The sequence below is a fragment of the Lepidochelys kempii genome, chromosome 2 (assembly GCF_965140285.1).
Source record: "Lepidochelys kempii isolate rLepKem1 chromosome 2, rLepKem1.hap1, whole genome shotgun sequence".
NCBI classification, from domain to species: domain Eukaryota; kingdom Metazoa; phylum Chordata; order Testudines; family Cheloniidae; genus Lepidochelys; species Lepidochelys kempii.
In genome coordinates, this window is record NC_136381.1 from 254807841 (window position 1) to 254832521 (window position 24681).

Consider the following 24681-nt stretch of genomic DNA (forward strand, 5'->3'; position numbering starts at 1 on the left):
TTTTAGGTATAGACTAGGCCTAAAGCAGCAGTATTATTCCATCCTGAATGGCAGTGGGCCATGCTCTGGATTTTAAGCAGTATAGAAGAGAACAGAATTTGGCCCATACAGATGAAGAATTAAATGATGAATTTCTATCCATTTTAACAATGTCTGGAACAGCATAAAGACATAGGTATAATAGTGGTCTGCTTGCTTTTCTATTTCAATCAATTTATGAAGAGATCAGTAGGTGGCATGTTAACTTGCTCATTATCTCCATTTTAAAATATTACTCTGTTCTGTAAACATCTGAAATCTGATCACAGGACTTGATTTTGTGAGTTGCTGAGTCTGAATTGAGATCTCTTCTCCACTCCCCTTAAGATAAACTGAATATTGATATATGGGAAAGGACTTAGATTTTTAAATTGTCTGTCTCTCTCATGTGTTAGTAAAAGAAATTAGCCTTTGTCCATACAAACAGGGTTTAAAATATTTACAAAACAATTATTAGCTAAAAGGCTAAGGGAGTATCTACAAAGGCAATTATATTCCAGGATAGCTATTCCTGATTAACTCAATGTGTGGATGCTCATATTCTATATTAGTTTAATCATTGTAGATTAAGATAATTCAGAATGAGGCAATCTTATCAGGAATAGCTATTCTGGAATAATAACTCCCTGTGTAGACAAGCCCTGAGTCTGTTGTTAGGTTAGCACAGACAATGAGAAGGCAGACTTCCATGAAGAATGTGTGTGTGCGTGTGACACGCACCCACACCCCTCCCAAACTGCTGAGAAGTGGAGGCTTTGGAGATTTCTACTAGGATTCTGTTTGTGGGTTCTGGTGTGGTTAGGGGTTTCTTTTCATATAAATGTCTGGCTATTAGATTTGAAGCCCAATTGCCCCATATTTCTCTTAGAAATGAGAAGCTTTCTTTTTCTCCTTCTACCTCAGTCCTAGAGTCTTCTGGCTGCTGAGAGAATGTAGGATCTCCATTGTTCGATTCCTCTCCAGATTCTTGGCTCCTGAATGGGAGAGAGTGTGTCTGCTACTGGGCCCTTAAACCAAGGCTGCTGCTTTTTTGCTTTTTTTTTTTTCCTCTCTGAACACACCACTGTTTACATCGGCTGCTGTGGTTCATAGCTTTTCCCAAGCAGTAGCATGAAACTGACATGATTCTTTGCATTTTCACAGGTGCCCAAACCATTCTGAATAGCAGCTGTGAAACTGACTAATTTTGTTAATTTCAACCTATTGCTGCTTGGGAAAGCTGCAACCTGCAGCAAAGACCCTGCAGCTGTCTCCAAACCTACAAAGTCCAGTAGCGCTCCAGTACTGGGTTATATAATAGCATCATATTTGAAATATCTTCTATTTCATTCTTTATGCATCGTAATGTTTTGTTTGCTATTTTGACTGTTTTACATTGAGCAGGTTTTTTGTTTAACTATTCATAATGATCCCGACAACTTTTGTAAGTTGTTCCAATTAATTTACAGACCAGCCACATGTGTATGAGTAGTTCAAATTATTCCTTCCAATGTGGAAAACTTTGCATTTGTAAACACTGAGTTTCATCAGCCAGTGTGCTGCACTTTCACCTACCATTAAGTTCCTTTGAAGTCTCTCACAGTCCTCTTTAGGTTTGACTACCCTAAGTAATTTTGCCCCCTGATCTGCAAGCTATGTGTATGAGGGCAACTAACATGTTTTTACCTAATACTCTGGTTGGGCCATATTCTCTGAAATATGAATAGCTACTAATTTGTTGCTGTGCCATATAACATTTGAAATTACATTTACAGCCTGGAAGAGAGATCTCTCTTATCTTTATGCCCTCTTCATGGAACTTAGATTTTTCTTTCTTCAAAACATTTTTGTCTTCAGGCATATTTTTGTAAACATTTCTGAAATTAATCCCTTGCTCAGTACTCTGATATGAGCAAAATCTCTCCTGTGAGTTGTACGTTGTAAGTATAGGCCAGCACTTATCCTGTATCAAGCAGGGTCATTGGGGGCTGGAGAAGGGTCAACATGGGACGTGAATCTGCACTAAGGTTCTTTCCCAAAGCAGCAGGGTGGGGTCTTCTCTAGCACTCTCTTGAATGCTATGAGAGGGACCCAGCTAAGGCTCCTGTTGAAGCAACCTGGCCCCAAAAGGGTGTGATCTGCCAGTTTGGCATGGCCAACCCCACATACATGATCTAATTAGCAGCATGTTGCTCCTTCTTGGGCCACTCTTGAGAAGTGCTCCAGAAAACCATGTCTTCCTGTTCAGCCTTTCCAAGTGAGACAGCCAGCTGTGTGCTAGCAGAATGTCTCCGGGACCTTCTCTGCACCCAGTCCTCTTCCCCATCTTCCCTTCCCCAGTGGTGTTGTATTGTGAGGGCAAGATTTTGTCCAGTCTCGGAGTACATTAAGTCAAGGTTAAATGGCCGTATTGGATTGTCATAGTCCTCTGTTCCAGGCTGCAACTTTTCCCTTTTTAGTTCTTCTTTCTTCATTCTGCTGTTGCTGCTGCTTGTACCTGACTTTGGGTATGCCTACACTTGAAATGCTGCACTGTAGCGTAGCTGCTTACCAAAGCAATGGAAGGGGTTTGTACATTGGTGTAGTAAATCCACCTATCCAGGAGGCGGTAGCGAGGTTGACAGAATTCTTCCATCAACCCAGCAGTGTCTATAACCTGGGCTTGAGTTGATTTAATTACATTTTTTGCAACTCTGAGCAATGTAGTTAAGCCATCCTAAATTTGTAGTGTAGACCAGCCCCTTGACTAGCAGTGCAGATGATCTGTTACTCTTTCCAAATCCTAGTGAACACTGTACTGTAATTGGAACTCCAGGAGACTTTTTTTATTTTTAACTTACTGCTCCCAAAGTCCAAATATGCCACCTCAGAGATGTGCTTAAATTCTATTTAAATGGAGCTCTTTCCAAACCAGGCTTCCACCCAAGTGCCAGATTCCCTTAGGCACATTTTGGGGATCACATAAATACACATAAAACAAAGTTGTTCACTTAGGCGTAAAAACATGTTAAATGATTTTTCTTTTTAAACGGTTTGTATGCAAATTTAAAAAGTTCACATTTTAGGTTTGTGAATGTGGTTGTTTTAGAAATATTGTGCAGTAACCTCCATATGGTGTGACACAAGGAGTTCTACCAGAACTGTCATTATGCTTTGAGTGTTAATATAAGATTGCAAATGGTACAGGGATAACTTACTTAACAGGTCACAGTACTAAATATGTGTAAGTTTCTTCAAGTATAAGTTTAGGCTGCTGTATTTTTACAATGTTTGTGTTAAATGGATATATGTATTTGTATATGATATGTAGCTATAACCGGTTTTTATGTAGTCATTGCTGTGTGTGTTCCATTATGCTGATCTTCCTATTAATTTTTGTGTGTGTGTGTGTGAGATGTTTTGCATACAATAGATAAAGCATGCATTTGTATTGTATACGCATGGTTATATGTTATACATACTGTGTGTTATAGGTATACGTGCGTGTGTTTTCCACTATATTAGCTTTTTGGTGGATATGGGATTGTAATAGGATAGTTCATCTCTTTCCCATTCTCCCCTGCCACGCCTTTTTTCAGTCACCACCATTTAGGTTTGTACACATCTTTTGGATTACAGTAGAGTATGTGTGGGGGTTTTTCTTTGCTAGACTAAGGGCTTTTAAGCATAGGAAAAATAAAAAATCTTTAGTAACTTGGGTGTTTTCCACTTTTTTAGCAGACTTCCGTGGAAGAAAAACAAAACTACTGTTACATAACTTTAAATAATATATTTAGTAGTTACATTACACATTTATTTAAAGATACACTTTAAATTATTGTTTATATTTTATTTATCGTACTTTGTATTCTGTTTGAGGAAAGTCAAACTGACACAAAACATGACAATTAATAAGAGATCCCCCAAGAGTATCCTGGTTTTTAAAAGTTTCCTCCGCTTTGCAGCGAACAACTCTGCGCCTTTTGTTACTGTGGTGAACGAAGCTCATTAGGACAAGGAGATTTAAAACAATTCAGTCCAACACTAGCGTTTATCATCCCCTGGAAGAACCAGCCTTTAAGTAAGAGTGAAACCAACGACAGCAGCGATGGAGCTTATGAGAGAACTCCAAGGCAAAACTCAGTGCCGCGCAAACAAAGAGGACAGAAGAAGTAAGTCTGTTTCATCATAAAAACTTCAGTCATGATTTTGTTGTAATGTTGATTATTGTAGAGAGGCCAGGAAGCATATATGCAAACATTGTGCAGTGATAAATGAATAATTTGAAATTATTTTAAAACCCCTTGATGCTTAGTATTATTAATCTGTGTTTGAAAAATTGCAAACCATGTCAGAAAAATAGCAATCTTTCTTCTGCTGCTTCTTGTTAAGGTTTTTTCCCCTAGAAGCGAGAATGTGCTCTTTTTTTGGAGAGTACAAAAGTAAAAGAAACAGACTTACTTTAAAAGTACAAATGTATTAGTACGTTTTAAATAGATTTTAGAGAGAGTATGCAAAAGAACAGAAGAGGAGTAACAGATTAGCCAGTTGATTTCTAAACTGTTGTGTTTGTGTACTTTGGGGAGGCAAGAAGCGTGTGTGTGAGACCTTGTAATCTTTCTTCCCTGGCCCCCTCCAAAAATAATCCTTGCGACTGTAAAAAGCAACGTGCTATGTGAATACAGTGTATTCTACTGTGCTTAGAACTCTTTTTGTTGTTTTTGTGTGTGTCAGTGTTCTGTTTTTAATCCATTGAAGTATAGTAGTATCCCAGCTGCCTTTTGCAATACAGCACTTATTTAATAGCTATTTCTGAGAAATTACATTCACGTACACATCCCTGTATAGTCCATGTTGAAAGGTTATTGAATATATTTATGGAAATGAAGTTTAAAATACATCTATAACTACAAATGCAGATTTTTTTTTCAGTATTTGCATAATGGAATAGATTTTTTCTTAATATATATTTGGATTTTGTAATTCTGGGTTTTTGGCGTTACCATGGTAAAATGTGTTTTTGTTTCAGAGCTGTCTTGCTCATATGTGGATTCAGTTGTGCTGGCTGATTAGTAGAGGTTTTTGTAGCCTATGGGAAAGTGCAAAATTAATTTAGCTTGGAACAACTAAGCAGCTCTGTCCCTTGAGGGTGATGATGTAATCATCCCCAAGTGCCATGCTGGCTAACATCCAAGTTTAAGTACTAAAGCATTGTTGTGTTGGAGTTTTCTGATTGGTTGCTAGCTTTGGACTGCTGCCAATACAGTGAAGAAGTGAAGTAGGAAATGAAACAATAACAAAGAGGCAGCCTTTTAAAAGGATTTAAGGTGGTACATTTTAAGGAATCCTGAATTATCAAGGCATATGTAACATTAAAAGTACTGTAGACATTTAAATTTAAGTTCACGTTCAGATTAAGTTTATTCAATTTAAATTTTTTTAGTTTAATAGCCCTTTATTAAGTATGAATGCTGAATCTCCATATAAAGCTGGCAGTGATTTTATCCATTTGATATTCAGGAACTATAAACACAAATTTAAAAAAACAGGTACTCAGATTTCCTTTTTATAAAATCTGATATGAATGTGTAATTCTTTTTTAGATTATTTCAAAACTGATAGTAATTCAGTAACAGAAGCCTATGTGAATAATACCTGGTTTGACTGCATCTAGGGGTACTTGCCCTTTTTGGGTAGAATGGGTTAATTTAATATATCAGTTCGTAAGGGGACTATTTTGTTCATAGTAGTAGGTGCTAGTATTGAAGGTTTTGATTCCTGATGTTGGACACTTTTTTTTTTGTTATGACATAAGTCATTAGGATATAACTTAGTGCCAAGGATTGAAAACTTCATCCACTCACCAATAATGAGAGAGAAGCTTTTCTTGACAGATGTGGAGGGGGTCTTAGCCATCAAATTTTTGCACAACTTAAGCTTTCACTTACATTTCCCCATCTCCTTGCCCTTATGTTTCTGAAGGTAACCTTCAAAATAAGCCAAATGTAAAACAAGAGAATTTTCTATTCCTGAGTCAACACACAGCTCTGTTGCCTGCTGTAGCTCATAGATTTACCAATCAGTAAGGTAAAATTAACATAAATTTGGTCAGGTTCACTGTTCTTTTTCAGAAGGGTACGAGCATCATGAAACTGTCAAGAACTATGGCAGTTTCATGCTGCTGCTACTGTGGACATCTATGAATAGCCAGGGAGGCATATGCTTGATTTATTAATAAATAGGGGACTGCCAAATTCACAGCCATGAAAAGCAGGTCACAGATTGTGAAATCAGTCTTCCCCAGTGAAATCTAGCTTTTGGAGGGGCGGGGCAGGCCTTGGGGCGCCACAGCTGGGAGCTCCTACCATTCACTGGGATCCAGCTGTTAGTCCGCCAGGCTGGGGAGGGATGGGACTTCTCCTGTGTGGCTGCTCTTGCTGGGAGAGCAGACTGAAGGTAGCAGCCGCGGAGCTTCCTGCAGCTTGAGTAGATTCCTGGAGATAGAGGTGGGTCTGATCTCCCCCATGCTGCTGGGAGAGCCCCAGCTGGGAGCTGCTCGTCCTCTCAGGACTGGGGTGGGACAAGACTTCCTCTTCCCTTGCACAGCCACTCTGGGGGGGGAGATCAGACCCACCTACCCCTGGGAATCTCCCCCAGCTGCAGGAAGTTCTGTGGCTGCTGCCAGCTCTGAAGGTTCCCAGCAGCACAGGTGAGATCAGAGCCACCTCTGGAAAGCTCCGCAGCTCTGAAGGCCATGCAGAAGTGAGGGTGGAAATCCTGCAACCCCCCTACATCAGCTTTGTGACCCGTCCACAACCCACTTTTGGGTCAGGCCCCCCACTGTTACAATACCCTGAAATTTCAGATGTAAACATCTGAAACTGTGAAATTGACCAATTTTAAAACCCTCTGGCTGTGAAATTGATCAAAATGGACTGGGAATTTGGTAGGGCCCTAATGAAGAAGGAGCCAATTAAAGATTGAGACTACCCAAATTTTAGCACCCCCCCTCCATGGCAACCACTCTGATGTCTGAGGAGACTAGACATCTCAGTAAGGCTAAATGCAGTGCTTTAGAAATCCAAGGCAGAAACTTTTTTTTAGGTGGGGTTGAGGGAGTCAGGTTTCTCTGGTTAATGGGTTAGTGAGTCTGATGTTTAGTGGATAATTTTTTGGTAGGTTGGGTTAAAAAGCCAGAAGGGAGGATTCCCTGTGCTCAAATAGTATACTCTGTTGTTTGTGGTTTTTTAATAGGTTTGATAGATTCTTCCATTTTATCATAATCTAGTGCTTTTTGTATCATTAAATTCTCCTTTTCTAGCCTCTTTCTCTTACACTTTGCTATTTTGTGAATTTTGGTTGTGTGGGATAAAGACACAGGACCAGCTCTGGGCACCGGCAAAGCAAGCACAAGCTTGGGGCCGCACGATTCCAGGGGCGGTATTCTGGCCATCCTTTTGGCTTGGGCAGTTGCGTGCTCGGAGCTTGGGGCAGCAAAAAACCTAGAGCCAGCCCTGCAAAGACATCTGCTGCCATTGAACCTTCTCCATTCTTGGCCTTTTTCACCCTTCCCCCATACACACTAGCTGTGTGCTATCCTAGCAGCTTACCTCTGTCTGATACGGCAGAGTCTCCTTTGAGAATATTGTCAAAGCTATACCCACAGACCAGCTGTCGAGGTTGCAGAGAGGAAACCATAAGAAAGCTGCAGCTGACACCCTCTGTTTATACCACCTCCCTCTCTTTGTTCCAGGTTTTCCCATTTCCCCAGAGAAATATCCCTTCTTTGCCTGGATCTGTATCTGCTTGTACTTACCTAACAATCTTCTTCTGGAGATGAAACAAGTCAAACAAAAAATGCAGCTTGAAAAATTTGAGTATGTATGGCCTGAACAATGAGATGGTCAGGCTGGACAAAGGGCCGTTTAACAGCGTCATTTTTTCTGGTGCATATGACTTTTAACTGAAAGCATTGTTCTTTATTTTCTCCTACTGATATAAATACAGTGTCAAAATTCAAGAAACTGGGCTAGTTCTCCCCTCCCCCCTTTCTTTGATGTATATTTTATCACACAGGGAAAATTCATTTGAGGCATTCTGGTTTTTTTAGATCATTTGGAAAACACATAGCTAATTGAGTAATAAACATAGACTGTTTTAATTGCAGAGTTACCTACCCATATTTTTTCTCTCCTCTACAGAGAGAGACCTCGACAGAGTGTAGCATCATGTACAAGTGTAAGCACTCAAACTGCTTCTGACGATCAGGTTGTCAAATTCTGGGATGAACTCAGTTTAGTTGGCTTACCAGATGACATTGATGTCCAAGCCTTATTTGAGCCAACAGGTAGGTATACGTTCAGCTATTAGTAGTATGTGGTACATATTTATAATGGTTTAACTGGAATTCAAACTAAACTTTTGTTTAAATAATTCTTTAGTTTGGTATAGTGATCCCCTCTTTGGGGGAAGTGAGGAGCAAAGGAGAAAGAAACAGAGATAATACTTCATAGTTTAAACTGTCATTTTATTATAACTCCTAAAGGCCCAGTCCTACAAAGCCTCCTTCTCATGTGGCTTCACTGGGGCTACCTGAACAAATAACAATTAGTCCTAAGATTGTAATATACATTTTTAACTTTAAGGTTTCATTTAGGTGTCTGACAGAAAAATCAAGAAGCTTTGGGCTATTTTCTCAGAGCATTTTAGTTCAAATGTTGCCCTACCATCAATCTACACCATATGCTTATGTATAGGGCTCTACCAAATTCACAGCCATGGAAAAGGCATCACGGACAGTGAAATCTGGTCTCCCCTTGTGAAATCTGGTCTTTTGTGTGCTTTTACTTTATACTATACAGATTTCATAGGGGGGGGACCAGTGTTTCTCAAGTTGGGGGTCTTGACCCTAAAGGGAGGGTTGCAGGGGGATCGCAAGGTTATTTTAGGTGGGGGTCACAGTATTGCCACCCTTACTTCTGCACTGCCTTCAGAGCTGGGCGGCCGGAGAGTGGCGGCTGCTGAATGAAGAACCAGCTCTGCAAGCAGCAGCGCAGAAGGAAGGGTGGCAATACCACACTATGCCATCCTTACTTCTGTGCTGCTGCTGGCGGCGGCGCTGCCTTCAGAGCTGGATGCCTGGCCAGCAGCCACCAGTCTCCAGCTGCCCAGCTCTGAAGGCCACGCCGCCGTCAGCAGCCGCACCAAAGTAAGGGTTGCAGTACCACAACCCACCCTATAATAACCTTGTAACCCCCCATCCCCAATTCCTTTTTGGGTCAGGATCCCTACAAGTACAGCACCATGAAATTTCAGATTTAAATAGCTCAAATCATGACATTTACAATTTTAAAAATCCTATGACTGTGAAATTGACCAAAATGGACTATGAATTTGGTTGGGTCTACTTATGTCCCACAAAAGAAGAAAATGTAAGAACTCAGAACTTGTTCTGTAAATATTATCTCTGTACTGAACTTAGTAGTGGTGTCACTTTTTCAAAATTCTCTGAAAATTGGTTTCAAAATTTGATTGTAAAGAAATCTCTTTTAAATGAATTTTAAAATGGGGTCTGATCTCCTGATGTTGGATAAATTTTAATTATTCCATGTCATCAGTATTGGAAGATGCTTACAATTCTTTTTACTTTAAGTCCCTTATTTGTGTTACTAAATGCAGAGTTGCAATATACAGTTTATGTGCTTAATAGCAAATTTCAAGAGGTACGTACCATGAGTCTTATATGGTATGTCAGCATAGAGTACCTTCAGCTGAGGCGAGAAATATTCGCAGTTCGTCATTATACCATATCCTTATGGTTTTCATTCTTTTGCCAGCAGCTGAACTGAAAGCCATTTTAATAGGTACTTTGAGTCCTGGAAGGTCTATTCTTATAGTCTAAGTTTCCCAATATTAGTACAGCAGGCTCTTATTGGTGAGTGTCTCTGTATAATGACAGCTCACTATTGTCATCACAGTGTTTTTACAAAACAGTTTATGTACCAGCCCTGTGCATGGCACCTTGTGATCTTTTAAAAATTATTATTTGTTTACGGTAGCAGTCACAATGTGCTTGGTGCTTTCCCAACAGACAACAGGAACTGAAGGAGTTCACAAGCTAAGGACAGATATACAGACAAAAAGTTAAATAAGTGAGGGGCAAACTGAAGTTAACTTTGAGCGTATATGTACACACAGACCTGTCACAGGTGTATTTGTATATTTTGGGGTACAAAAACTAGAAGCTGAAAGGTATATAAATGTGTGAAAACATCTGGGTTTTTTTCTATATAATAAAAACTGCAGTATGTAGATAAATTGTTGATTCCTTCCTTCTCTCACTTTTCCTGTTTCAGTAAAAGACTATTGTCCTAATTCTGCAAGCACTTACCACTAAAATTAAGCTCTGTATTCTCTAGTAAGGATTGCAAGATCAGGTCTGGGGGTTTTTTTTGTTTTTTTGTTTTTTTTTTTAAGGTTTTTCCTTTAATGCTTATTTTGAAACTCAACTGCTGCTTGGCAAAGTTGTAAAATCGTGCAATTCTTTCTCAATGATAATGCATTAGGTCACTGCTGGGCTCATCACCGCTGTGCAGAGTGGTCGTTGGGAGTATGCCAGACTGAAGAGCAGCTATCGGTGAACGTGGACAAAGCTGTTGTCTCAGGGAGCACAGAAGTGAGTAGAAAAAAAGAACTTTTCCCCCAAGCCTGTAAAATTAAAAATAAATTCAAATAAGACTACAAAATGTCACTCACTGAAAAATATCAACTCCTAGAGCTGTGTTCTGCCTTCTACATTCACAGTAATGGTTTACTGTACAAGTAATCAGATTGTAATCTACAGTTGATTTCAGTGGGAAAACTTGTGGAGTATCGAGTACTACTCAGCTTGATTTTGCGTGGCAGAATCAATCCCGTGGTTATTGGAAGCTGACAAGGGGTTCGCAGAAAAAAAATAGATTTGTTCAAATTAGCAAATGCCTTTTTCATTAACACTAATATTCATCCTAGCCTTACAATTTTATATCATCAAAGTACAGTTAATATGGTGTTGATATACCCAAATACTCTTAAAAAACAAAACAAAAAACAGCCCCAAAAAAGTGTGTAGTAATAACAAAAGTAATGTGAGTGCAAAGAAGTACTGCCATTTTATGTATTGGGGGAAAAATGTGTTTGGTTGGTTGGTCTTCTCATTTAAAGAAGAAACTATATGAAAACAACAGCAGGTGCCTTGAAAGAAGGCAGAGTCCTTGTAATGACACTTTCTTGGCTTGGTAACAGAAAGAAGGTGCTGCCTACCTGACTGAAAATAGACATTTCAGTCTGTATTTCAAAATGCCAAAAAGACCCACATGGTCTTTGCCACATGCAGTCATCTTTTTGTATTATTGATTAATTTCCAGTAAATTATTTTAATCATTTATTTATTTATTACAGTGAATAAACAAAATCTAGTTTGCCATTACGTCAAGCAGCTTAACAGTGCAAACTAATTGGCATCATTACTGCTATTTCAAAGAGTAACACTGATATTTGGAATTTATTTACCTTTATTTTCTTTAAAGAATTGTTTGTTGAAAAGTTATTTCTTAACTTGATAGTTTATGGAAGATTTATTTATTTTAATGTAAGTGCTCCCTAGTGGGTGTGAGTGACAAAGTCTCTCAGGTCAACAGTTTTTCTCACACATGAATGTGCAAATCAACTTTATCACCTAATATTTACCTTACTCCATGAATAATTTCATTGATTTCAATAGACTACTCTGAGTGAGACTGCTCAAACTGAGTATAAGTGGCAGAACTGGGCCCTAAATTAACTAGAGACATTAAAACATTTAAATATATTGATAACAGAAATGTTTTGCCAATAATATTGCCAAGTTGCCTTTTTTTTGTAGTCAGACTATTGAAGAACTGTTAAATTTTTCTTCTTTAACATTTCCTTTTTAAAAAAATAAGACACAAAATTGCTGTAAATCTGTCTTCAAATTAACATTGGCCTTGAAGGCTTTCAGTAAACTGTGTTTTAAAGAAGGGATTTCCATTTAGAATGGAAATATGAGCTTGACTACTGTAATACTCAATGGTGTGTTATGTATAAGTTTGTCATAGGAGAGTGGGCCATGAATGACATGTGCAAAAGAAAACTTTTAAATATTGTTTGAAAACTTCTGCACTGTATTTTGAATGGAGATTCCTATAAATTAAAGGAAAGAGAAATTGTGTGTTGGGAGACCAACTGGATATTACCATAGTGTACATGACCACATACGCAGGCATGCACACATCACATAAAAAAAATATGATTTTTGTATATGTATGGATATAAAACTTTCATGTTTTTTATAATTATTATTTCAATTTCAGTAGCAACTAGGGCCCATTGTGCTAGGCGCTGTACAAACACAGAACAAAAATACAGTCCTTACCACAAAGAGCTTAGAATGTAAGTATAGGACAAGAGACAACCAATGGATCTAGATAGACAGGGGAGTACAAAAGAACACTAAGACTATTGGTCACCATGATAGGCAGTGGTCTTGGCATAACAGTAGTCTAGCCGTTTATCAAGTTGTGTGGATAACAGAAAAGGAGGGTTTTGAAGGAGGATGAGAGAGCTTTGCAGATGTTTCCAGGAAGCTCCTCCAAGTGTGAGGTGCTTGTTGGAAAAGGTAACTATTAGACGATGGAGACTGGCATCATGGGCTGATTGCTGCAGGAATTGACATTTCAGTAGTGAATAATAAATAGGATGGGGATAGGTGGGGAAGAGCCTTGAAAGAGAAGACGAATAGCTTATGTTTGTTGCAATAGAAAAGGGGGAGCCAGTGGAGGGAGGCAAAGGTGGAGGGTGACATAGTCAAAGCAACAGCTAGGAAGATGATCTTTCCTGCAGCATTCTGAATGGATATGAATGGGGCAAGACTATATATGTCAAGCTAGAGAAAAGGATGTTGTAGTAGTCAAGCAGCGAGATGAGAGTCTGGATGAACATTTTAGCTGGGTAGATGGATAAGAAAGACGGTATCTTAGAGATGTTATGCAGAAAGAGTCAGACATAGCCTGGGCGTAGAGTGAGGTCCAAGTCGAAGATGACCGCAGGTTATGGGCCCAAGTGACGGGCAGGATGATGATGGTGTCCACAGTGATAAAGTAAGGAGGTAGTGGGGAGGCCCGGGAGGAAGATTAAGAGCTCTGTTTTAGCTTAAGCTGATGGCTAGACATTCCTGAGGAGATGTTAGAGAGCCAGGTTGAGGTTTTAATTTGGACAAAAGGAGAGAGGAGTACATAGGTAGATCTCAAATTGTCAGTATGGTGGTAGTTTAGAGTTGTTTGGCTAGGAAAATGTCAGAACTGAAGAAGGAGAGAATGTATCTATAGAGAAGGTCAGCCTGGTCATGGGATTTCCAACAGACACTCCGTGGTCCAAAAGGAGAAGCAGAGGAAGTTGATATTAGGGTGAGCCAGTTTTGGGGATTGGCAGAGCAGACCTTGCAATGGTGGAGAGAAGCAAAAGAGATAAGGGTGGAGGGGAATGAAGCATGGAGAGAATGAACGACGATATCAATGGAAGGCAGGGAGGAGAGGGCTAAAAGCACGAAAGAAGTCAGCAGTGCTGATGGATTGGAAGTCACAGAAAAGCCAAGTGACGGCATGAGGGAGGAGGCGGCTGCTGCTGCTGAAGAAAATCGGGTGATAGAGAGGGAGCAGTCAGTAACAGAGAGATCGGAGAGAACAGTGCTTGGTGAAGTCCAAGTCAAATGACCGGGCCTTTTGGTGACTGGTAGCATTGAACCAGAGCTGCATGTTGAATGAAGAGGTGAAGGTGAGGAAACCTGCAGCTAAAGTTCGGATGGATTATCAACATTGAAGTTGAAATAATCGAGGAGTAGTATGGGAGATTGTGAGGAGAGGAGTGGAAACCATCAAGGAAGGCTGATGGGGAAGAGTTGGGTGGATGATAGATGACAGAAGCATGGAGAGGGAGATGAGAAGAATCAGATGCAGTACTGTTCAAAAGAGGAGAAAGAGTGGGAAAGATGAGGTAGAAGGGGTTGGAAGTGCCAGAGTAGGAGAGGTGAAGCCCAACACCCTCACTATGGTCGGATCCAGATCACAGAGTGTGAGAAAAGGAGAGGCCTCTGTAAGAGAGGGCAGGCCTCTGTAAGAGCTAGGAGCTGGAGGGAGCGAGATATAAAGAGGTCATGGATGCCTGTGATCTTTTTAGAGATAGAGTGGGTGTTCCAGAGACAGCAAGAGAAGGGGAGGGGGAGGATGGACATGAGGTTAGGAATGGTGACAACAGTTAAAGGGCTGGAGATGGTTCCGGGAGCAGGTATGGGAATGGAGGGAGAATATTGTGGCAAATGTTACCAAAGGGGAGGAGGAGGATGTAGATGTTGGCTCTGGATTTGTGCTGGTGGGAGAGATGGGGAAAATCAGGAAAGGGGAAAAAGGAAGAGGAGCAGATAGAGCTGGTGGGGAACTGCAGCAGGTGAGGGGAACAAGGATGGGGAAATAGAGCCATTGTGGGGAAGGGAGAGGGGAGGTGGACAAATGTTATGATGTAGAAAGGGTTCTTGTGAGAGCCATGGGAGCGTGCGTGGTAGATGAACAAGATTACCAAAAAAACCAACCAACAAACAAGGCTCAGAGTTTGAAAAATGCTGTGAAGGTATTCTTTCAAGTCGTCCTGCTAAGCAGCTACAGTGCACTGCCTCACCATGTGAGGAAGGGGAACGGAGGTGGTCAGACTCAAGCATGGAGGGTATGTCTACGTTGCAGTTAAAAATCCACAGCTGGCCTGTGCCGTCTGACTCAATCTGTGGGGCTGTTTAATTGCAATTTAGGTGTCCATGCTCTAGGACCCTGCAGGGTGGGAGGGTCCCAGAGCTCAGGCTGCAGCCCAGGCCTGAATGTCTATACCACAATAAAACAGCCCTGCAGTCCGAGCCCAAGTCAGCTGGCCTGGGCCAGCCACTGACGTCCAATTGCAGTGTAGACATACCCTGAGACAATCTCGCTGTAGGGGGGAACAGGTGCAGAAGTGTCTCCCAAGTGCTTGCAGGTTGCTTAGCAATTGGAGTGTGTTGTGTGGTTTTGATATCCAGATGATAAATCGCATTTATCATGCACCTTTTAGGAAGTCAGCTGCATTCTGTCCACCAAGTCATCTGCACTAAGGCTATTTCTAATACTAAACTCCTGACCAGCATGCAGACAACTGCCATTAGGGACAAAAAACAGACAAAAATAAACCAAAACTAAACTTAGCCATAGAAATGTTTCATCCAACAAATATAAAAATTCCACCACAAAATTAAAATGGTGAGAGGCTAAGGATGGGGAAATATTCAACTTTAGACCCCATGATTGATTTAAATACTTATTTTTGATGAACCACTAGGTTCATCAAAATATATCATAGTGCATTATACCATCTGAAAACCAGGAATCATTTCTGTTTCAGTTGACCCAGATCCAGCTCTAGTAGACTGCAATATGTTGGACCTTAAATTTGTGTGACTTCATGTGGAGAAAAAAATATTTTAGAAGTTTCTGACGTATATTCATAATAATTTTTTTTCTTTTTCAGAGGCCTGTACTGTTGCAGTCAGGTTACTTAGGCAGTCTGCCTTCGTAGAGGAAAGGATACGAAAAGCAGTCCCAATAAATGTAGTGGCCCAGGGCTTCTTGAGGCTCTAAACTGAGGCCTTAGAGGCCCTGTGTTAAGATTAGTGTTTGGTTAAGAACTGGAAATGTTTCCATGAACTGCATGCTGTGGTTTTTAACCTGAAACATTTGGTTTGCACCTGCCACTGTGGGGGGAGAGGGGGCGGGTGGAAGTAGAGAGCACTACTTCCCATGCAGCTCCAGGAGCAGCTCTGCTACAGGTACTGAGCAGCTCCCTCAGGGCTGCCTGCTACTGTGCAGGAAGGAGAGGAGATAGTAGTTGTGGCTGCTCCATTGCCTGCTTCCCTGCCAGGTTGTGAGATTCTTGGAGAAAACAGGATGAGAGCTCAACTGGTTCTGCCTGAGTCTAGGAGACTGTCTAGCAAAGATGGGTTCCCATCCTCACCTGAAACAACGAGGAGTCTTTGTGGCACCTTAGAGACTAACAAATTTATTTGGGCATAAGCTTTCATGGGCTATAACCCACTTCATCAGATGCCCTCACCTGGCCACTTAGCTTAGCCCTGGAGAAGTGGGGGGGAAAAGGGACAAGCAGACAGAACAACCAATTAGTTTTTGTTCCCAGATTCTTTGCACCAGCCATAGGTTAGAGTACTTTGGGGGCTGCTCTAAGTTGTACTAACTGTTCATGATTGACAGGGTGTCATATGTCAGCCGGTTATAGCTGGAGTACAGTGTGTTACAGTCACTTCCTCTGCCCACCCTCAGCACATCCCTCTTTACCAGTGACTGCAGCAAGGGAAACGTAGGAGTTGGGTATGCCAGCTCTGTACTCACACTAGGGAATCCAGCAGGGGACCTGTGGGTGGTTTCCACTGTCATTGTGCGCCACTTGAGCAATGCAAAGGGAAGAACAAGGCAGAGACTCTGTTCTGGGGTATTGACAGTAATATGTTTGGCCCTGAAACTGAAAAGGTTTACATTACCTGCAATAATATATTATTATATAACAATAGATGATAATATAATAATTCTCCAAAATACTTCTATATAAATGCATAGTATTATGTAATATATTTTGGTTGCTGTTCATTTGATATATTTTTGTATTTACAGCTGTTGCACTGTGCGTTCTTTAAATTTTGCTTTCCTTTAGTTTAGGTGCCACAAGTACTCCTCCTTTTCTTTTTGCAAATACAGACTAACACGGCTGTTACTCTGAAACCTGTCTTTAGTTTTTTATATTCTGATGCTGTAAATGTGTTGGATGCTGCTGGCGATACAGGTGTGAGTATGTGGTTAGGTTTATTTAGATGATTTTCCATAAAACAATTTGTAGGTTGTTTCTTTAACGGGCCATCAAACTTGCTTTTATTTTTTCCCTGGCAGTCCCCCTGGCATTACATGAGTTTGATGTGGTCTACTGCAGTAACATCTTTGCCCAGCTGGGAGGTGTTTTCTTCATTCCTTATGTTACTTGTGCAGATTAGTTCTGACATGCAAAGAATTTTTTTTTGTTAGCAAGTTTGGTTTTTTTATTCTCTACTTTGCTGGGAACATCTTATAGATTTTCTTACCTTGAGGGTCTTTTTAATTTGGAATTTGTATTATTCCCACAGTATTCTTGCCCGCAAGTTAAAGTAGTATGGGCTGAATGAATGGACTATAAGGTGGATAGAAAGTTGGCTAGATTGTCGGGCTCAATGAGTAGTGATCAATGGCTCCATGTCTAGTTGGCAGCCGGTATCAAGTGGAGTGTCCCAAGGGTCGGTCCTGGGGCCGGTTTTGTTCAATATGTTCATAAATGATCTAGAGGATGGTGTGGATTGCACCCTCAGCAAGTTTGCAGATGACACTAAACTGGGAGGAGAGGTAGATACGCTGGAGGGTAGGGATAGGATACAGAGGGACCTGGACAAATTGGAGGATTGGGCCAAAAGAAGTCTGATGAAGTTCAACCAGGACAAGTGCAGAGTCCTGCACTTAGGACGGAAGAACCCCATGCACCGCTACAGACTAGGGACCGAATGGCTCGGCAGCAGTTCTGCAGAAAAGGACCTAGGGGTTACAGTGGACGAGAAGCTGGATATGAGTCAACAGTGTGCCCTTGTTGCCAAGAAGGCCAATGGCATTTTGGGATGTATACGTAGGGGCATTGCTAGCAGATCGAGGGATGTGATCCTTCCCCTCTATTCGACATTGGTGAGGCTTCATCTGGAGTACTGTGTCCAGTTTTGGGCCCCACACTACAAGAAGGATGTGGACAAATTGGAAAGTGTCCAGCAGAGGGCAACAACAATGATTAGGGGTCTGGAACACATGACTTATGAGGAGAGGCTGAGGGAACTGGGATTGTTTAGTCTGAGGAAGAGAAGAATGAGGGGGGATTTGATAGCTGCTTTCAACTACCTGAAAGGGGGTTCCAAAGAGGATGGCTCTAGACTGTTCTCAGTGGTAGCTGATGACAGAACAAGGAGTAATGGTCTCAAGTTGCAGTGGGGGAGGTTTAGGTTGGATATTAGGAAAAACTTTTTGACTAGGAGGGTGGTGAAACACTGGAATGCGTTACCTAGGGAGGTGGTGGAATCTCCTTCCTTTAGATATTTTTAAGGTCAGGCTTGACAAAGCCCTGGCTGGGGTGATTTAGTTGGGGATTGGTCCTGCTCTGAGCAGGGGGTTGGACTAGATGACCTCCTGAGGTCCCTTCCAACCCTGATATTCTATGATTCTATGGTTATTCTTTCTCAATACTTGGGATATCAGTTTCTGATTGTCTTTTAACTGTTTTTGACAGTGTTTCTTATTACTCTGTTTACCAGTTGAGATGTCCATTTGGCTTCATTGAACTTGTGATTGCATTAATAAAGCTTGTATGAGCATATTTTCACTGGCGTGTTTCAAAATGTGTGTGTAAATCATTTTCTATTTCCACTTGGCACTTACTTTCTGCTGGGTTAAAACTTTTAAGTGTAGTTCACACCTCCTGTCCAAGGCTTTCTATGTCTGTGCATGTTTCACAAAATGTTCTGCTTAGATTTTCTCTTCTTTGATACACCCCTTTGATTCACTGGTTTTGAAGGCATTAAAATTTATTTGTTCAGACATATGACAAATTTATTTCTTGTATTTTTTTGCCTAGTTCTGTGTTAGTTACTTTGACTTTGTTACGCAGTTTCCATTCTGTCTCTGATTATTGTCTGTGATTATTATCTGATATGTCCATAGTGTCTGTGAAGTCTTGTTTTTTCATGGCTTAAGGGACTGAATGCATCAAGTTATTTTATTTCATAGCTGACAAGTAAATGACCAAATAGACCATTATATGTGTGGTAATGTATGTGCATTGGCACTCAATGTGTAGTGTAGCTGAGTCCTTTTACTCCTTTGTTCATCTTACCCACCTGACCCAAAGAAAGAGTTTCTCAAGACCACTCTTCAGGTTAAACAGTTACATGTCCATGGGGCGCCAAGATCATTCTTTTAAGTTCAATGTGGTGTAAACTCCAGAGAGCTGCATTCCAGCTCTTATATTTCGGATGCCTTTGAAAAGGCTTTTAGCATAAAATCCAATTTTGCTTGTATATTTGGATCCCCACATTTTTCTTAACACTTTTTATATATAGTGTCCAGTTATTTGATTTAATGAAAAATGTAACTAACCCACTAATATTAGTTCCTTAAAATGCTCTAGACAGTATATGAAAATAAGTCTGAAATAATGAAGCAGATTGGTAGCCTTATTGTTAATTTGATATAAGACTGGAGGATCAGACTTTAACCAGAGACACAGAGTAGAGCAAGAGATTTTTGAAAAGTCTTTTTAGGTGAGAAATGAAAATACAGTATTACATGGCTGTACCTACTAAACTAAACCAAACAAAACTATTAAGAAAAGATAGAGCTTTAAAAGGAGAGGAAGAGAAGTATCCTGCTTTTGCCTATACTTCTGGCTCCAGTCTTTTGCATCTCTAACTGTATCCTTCATCATGCTGTCTTGATACTTGGTACCAAGTACAGGGTGCATTTCCAATTTTAATTCTAATTAGATTGGGGGCCTCCAGGGATTACAGCTGTTGAGTTTTTTAACAAAAATTATTTTGAAACATTTTCAGGTATTTTAAATACCGCTTTGTAATATCCATGTTTAATGTACATATTTTTATGAGGTGAGTGTTTTCCTGTGTTCTGCTAAGGCAGTAGTAAAAATTGCTGCTTGTTTGCATTAAATGGCTCAATTCAGGATGTGTTACCAGTGTAGAAGGATATGGGCTAATGTCACCACGGTCAGGAATTGCTGTCAATTAGTTCCATTAAAAATGGCCAATTCTCCTTCTCCCCTTTCTTCTGGAAAAGGGAAAGACTTCACTCCTGCACATGGCACTCCCCCTCTTCTTGTTGTTTTTATTTAATACTGTAGTTGTGTATGGAAAAGTTGTGTAAATAAAAGGACACAATCCATATCCAAGGAGCTTGCATTCTAGATTAAAGCAATATATGTCAAAAAGTGTAATGGACTGTGTGGGAAAGGTCTAGGGAAGGATTGGGTGGACACACTGTTAATGAGACACGCCCAGAAAGGATAAATAGCATTTGGTGGCAGTTTAGCAAGTTGTATGTTAGTTATGTTGAAATTAGGGGTATATATTTTTAATATCACTTTTTTTTGTTCTTGTTGATCTTAGAAGGATTTAATGGCATTTGAATTGCTGCCTTTACACACACCACACAATAAAGAAGTTGCTGTAGTGGTAACTTTCCCAACCACTCTTCTCTTCTGATAGCACTTAAACAGCAGCCTACAAAGCTAGGAGAGCTCACTCATCTGGAGCACAGAGGCTGAAGAAAAGTGGTACTGAAGGAAATGAAGAGGGCATGTGTTTTTATCTTCTGAAATGCTAGTTGGTAGGAAGCCATTTAAGTGGGGAGTGTGAAACAGTCCTCCCAATCCACTGTCTCACCTTTTCCACTGTCTCCACTTCAAATTCAGTGTATCTTGTTGGTCACAGAGGACATGTACAGCTCTTCCACTCCCTGTTTATCCAGTTTTGTCTTTTACAGTGTTATCCTCTATCCTTCCGTTCCACCAGTGATGACAGCCTTATCCGCCCACTTGTGTATTGCTCTTACAATTGTCTTCAAATCTTCTTCCATGCTACCACTGTGCATGAAATGCCCAATCTGAACTGATCCATAAAGCCACTACCTTTTCCTCCTTCATATCCCTGCTCAAGGCTCACTTCTTCTGTGATTCTTACCAGAAGGGGCAGGTTATGGGGAAGTTTGATATAGCTCAAATGTTTTTCATAATTTTTTTTAAATAGTCTATAAATGTCAATATTTGAATGTATCTTTCTCATCTTTTGTTTCTTGTCTTCTTGAGACTTGTCTACAATTTAGTTTTTTGTGTGTGTGCTGATTTAACTAAATCGGTAGAAAAATGGTTTGGTTAAATTGGTGCAACTCTCTAGGGTGGACACTTATACTGGCATAAATACTTATACTGTTGCTTATTATACTGGTATAACTGTGTCCACACTAGAGGCTTGCACCAAGTTAGCTAAATCATTTTTTCTACTGATTTTAGTTAAATGAGTCCAAAAACTGTATGTAGACGAGGCCTTAGATTACGTACTCCTCGGGACAGTGACTGTGATTACCTATGTATCTATCTGCTCTATCTATGTTATCTGTGTCTATCACAGTAGGGCCATGACCCTCATTGTGACTTCTGGGAGCTATCATAATACCAACAAGCTATAACAACCAGGTCATAGTGCTTGTTTACAGTGCATCAGCTAAGATAACCAAACTCACAGTTTCTCAGTGCTCTAAGGGTCCCTGTGCTTCCTGTCTCATAACTAGAAGGACTGTTGATTTTTATTTTTAAAAAAGAACATGTCACAAGTTCTACCTATTGTAACTTACACCTTTTCCCAAGCAGGATCATCCTTACTCATCAGTGTTCAGAGCAACTTAGTTTATAGCCTAGCATCAGAAAATGCATTGGGCTGGGATTCAGGAATTCCTTAGTTCTTCTTTGAGTAGTGTCCCTGTCGGTGCTCCCCTGCAGGATATGGGTGCTCTGTTTCAGGTGCACATGTACCCCTGGGCCTTTGTTTGGAAAATTTTGGTAGCGATGCCTGTTTGGTCTGTGCATGTGTCCCGCACATTCTCCTGCCCCACTCGGAGGATATATAGGGCTGTGCGGGCGAACTACTCTCGGTTCCTTCTCAACTGCCTTCAGCCTAGAAGTCATCTTGGGAATCACCCCTTCCTTAGGGAGATAGTGCTCAGGAGTCGCCTGTCCCCACAGGGACACTACTCGAAGAATACATTAGTCACTTTGTGCAGTAACGAGTTCTTTGAGATGTGCTCCCCTGTGAGTGTCGTCCTTCCCCTCTGCTTCGGAGTTTCCTTGTGGGACTTTACAGTAGAGAAGGAAATGAGAGTGGTTCACGCACGCAGGCCTATGTTTCCTTGGAGCAGGGCATGAGGATGTATGGGGCGCATGTGTGGGCTGAACATGCACTGCTACCAAAAATGTCTGATCAAAGCTACAGGGGTTCATGCTCACCTGAAGTGGAGCAACCATATGAGACGCATGTCAAGGAACTCCAGTTACTCCACAAGGTGAGTAACCTCTCCTTGTCCCAGCTCTCACATGTACTTCCTCCATGGCCATGAGCAAGTCACTTAACATTTTTTTATATTGTTTTCTGATTTGCAGAATGGGGATAATACCTACCTCACTAGTCGGATTAGGGTTAATTAGGTCCTGTTTATAAAGTGCTTTGAATGTGAAAAATGTGGTGTAATTGCTAAGTATTCTTAGCAGAAGCGATAGTACATTGATTTACATGGTGACTCATCTTTACAAATGCATTGAAAAGCTCTCAGAAATTCATTTGTCTTTGATGTCATCTAAATGTTTCTATGTCACGCAAGCAACTATTTAAGGCATACAATATGTATTCAGTGATGTTCCTCTTTCTGATTTCTCTTCTGATGTGACTTTTGAGTGTGTTATCCTCTTTTACAGCATTATCCCATTGCACCACCGAGCTCCCATATGATACTTTCCTTAAATAATTGATTCCCCCAAACATTATATTTACACGTTAGAAACTGCTTATACCTCTTTCTTACTAGGCATTTTTCTGTAGTTGTATTTGTCTTTTATTTTTGGTCCAGATGTGAAGCATTCTGGCAAAGTAGCCTCCTTTGCGTATACACTCTATTATCATAATTGTAACCCTTCATTTGACATGATGGAGCAGGATGAGTGAAATATAGGCAATATGCATGCTGCTTCATGACACGTACACTGTTAGTTTAATAGGCAGCAGTATTCAAATTCTAGCATACAGTAGAAATTTTTACCCAGGTCAACAGCCTGATGTGTTAGGTAGTTCAGTTTTCCATGGATTCCCTGTATATTATTTGCCAGTTTCTCCCAGGGATCTGGGTGGCTCTCTTGCTACTCAGGATGACTGGCCAAACCACATTGTTGAGTCATTTACAGTTTTAAATAATTTTCATGGATAATGATATGATTTTCCATAAACTAGACTGTCCCAGGATATTTTGAATATTAGTAGGAGAATTGTTTTACTTTGTTTGCACTAGCTGTGCTATCATTTTGGTCACCTAAAGCCAGATCATCAGCTGCAGAGAAACTAGGATCTGACATCTCTCATATGCTATAAATGCAGCTTGTTAATTGCTTTCAACACTGTTAATTCAGTAAAAACTCACCTTCCACATTTTTTCAAAATGGCCATCACATCTTAAATTAGCATCTTTGTTTTTGTTTAATTACTTGTACTTATGCCAGAGCACCTTTGTGTATCAATTTAATTGCTGTTAACACAGCTCTGGTAATATTTTTTGTTGTTCAATTGTTGCAGTAGGGCCCAACACACAAGTCCAATTGAATGTTTTGTGTGTAGACATTAACCGATAGAATTTTGTATTTAAAATCTTATTAGCTGGTATTTGGCATATGAACAATTTTAAATATATTCTTTCCTTCAGAGGAAAATAAGCTACATGGGGGTGGGCGTGAGGTGACAGTACATATTGACATGAGCACTGGTGTCCATTACTACCTGATGCCATTTACAAACCAGCTGACTTGTGGCCAGTAGCCTGGGATTGCTGGCTCAAATTAAATAAATAAGGCAGCACCAGTGGAGAGGAGAGCACTTTGTACCAGAAGGAGTTCAGAACTGGCACAAGGGAAGGGCAGAGAGCCGGTAGCAGATTCTTCGAAAAGCCTGCACTAGAATGGTGAAGCCAGGTCTGGGGTTAGAAGCGGGGAAACAGAGCCAGCATGTGAGGTAGGGAAAGAGAATTACATTCTGAAACAGAAAGCTAGTCTAGACTGGAAATGCTACATCAGTGCGCTTGCACCAAGTGTTACCAGCCGACAGAAGTGTTACCACTCTATGCCGACAGAAGTGTTACCAGCTTTGCCCGTTACTTTGGGGTTTGCTCATTTATTAGGGTTACTCTTTGGGGTGTGGGGGAGTTCTGTACTTCTATCAATGTACTGCCTGTGTCCCTTGTGTTCTCATACAGGGTTCTACTTCTCCCTGCTGCAAGTTCCCTCCCAATGGAGCTGTCCTGTAGAACCTAGGTTCCCCAGGGCTGGGTTCTTCCAGCCTCAGAATCAGACACACGCACATTAACAGAGCGTGTCTGAGAGGACTGGGTTAATCAGCACTCCCAAGCTGAGCCCTTATATGTCCCTGGCCTAAGTAGGCTGGGTCTAGCAGCACTTCCAAGCTGTCACCCTCATATGCCCTTGGACTCGGCAAGCTGGGTCAAACAACACCTCCAAGCTGCCACCCTCCTATGTCCCTGGTTCAGCACGTCTTTATCCCCACTTTCACGTTAATTGTTGTGGTAGTAACCCACTTGATGAGAAAACCCCAAAGGGTTTTTGGGTGCTGCAGGGATCCTTTAGCTTAGGTACGAGGAGTGTTGCTGCAAAGCAAATGAGGAAACCAAAAAACTCCCACGAGGGGAGTGTGGGGAGAGAAAG

The 24681-nt window shown here is 40.8% G+C and overlaps 1 protein-coding gene across 18 annotated transcripts in view; it reads left to right on the plus strand.

Moving 5' to 3' along the window:
* The window catches only part of KMT2C (lysine methyltransferase 2C), a 336413-nt gene that overhangs the window by 120970 nt on the left and 190762 nt on the right, over positions 1–24681 (plus strand). For 17 of the 18 annotated variants that reach the window (XM_073334588.2, XM_073334594.2, XM_073334591.2 and 14 more), the window contains 3 exons: positions 3963–4169; positions 8199–8344; positions 10563–10672. In XM_073334588.2, the coding sequence (XP_073190689.2) occupies positions 3963–4169; positions 8199–8344; positions 10563–10672 (463 nt within the window). The remainder of the gene's footprint in view (positions 1–3962; positions 4170–8198; positions 8345–10562; positions 10673–24681) is intronic. The other variant, XM_073334601.2, reaches the window with a different exon arrangement.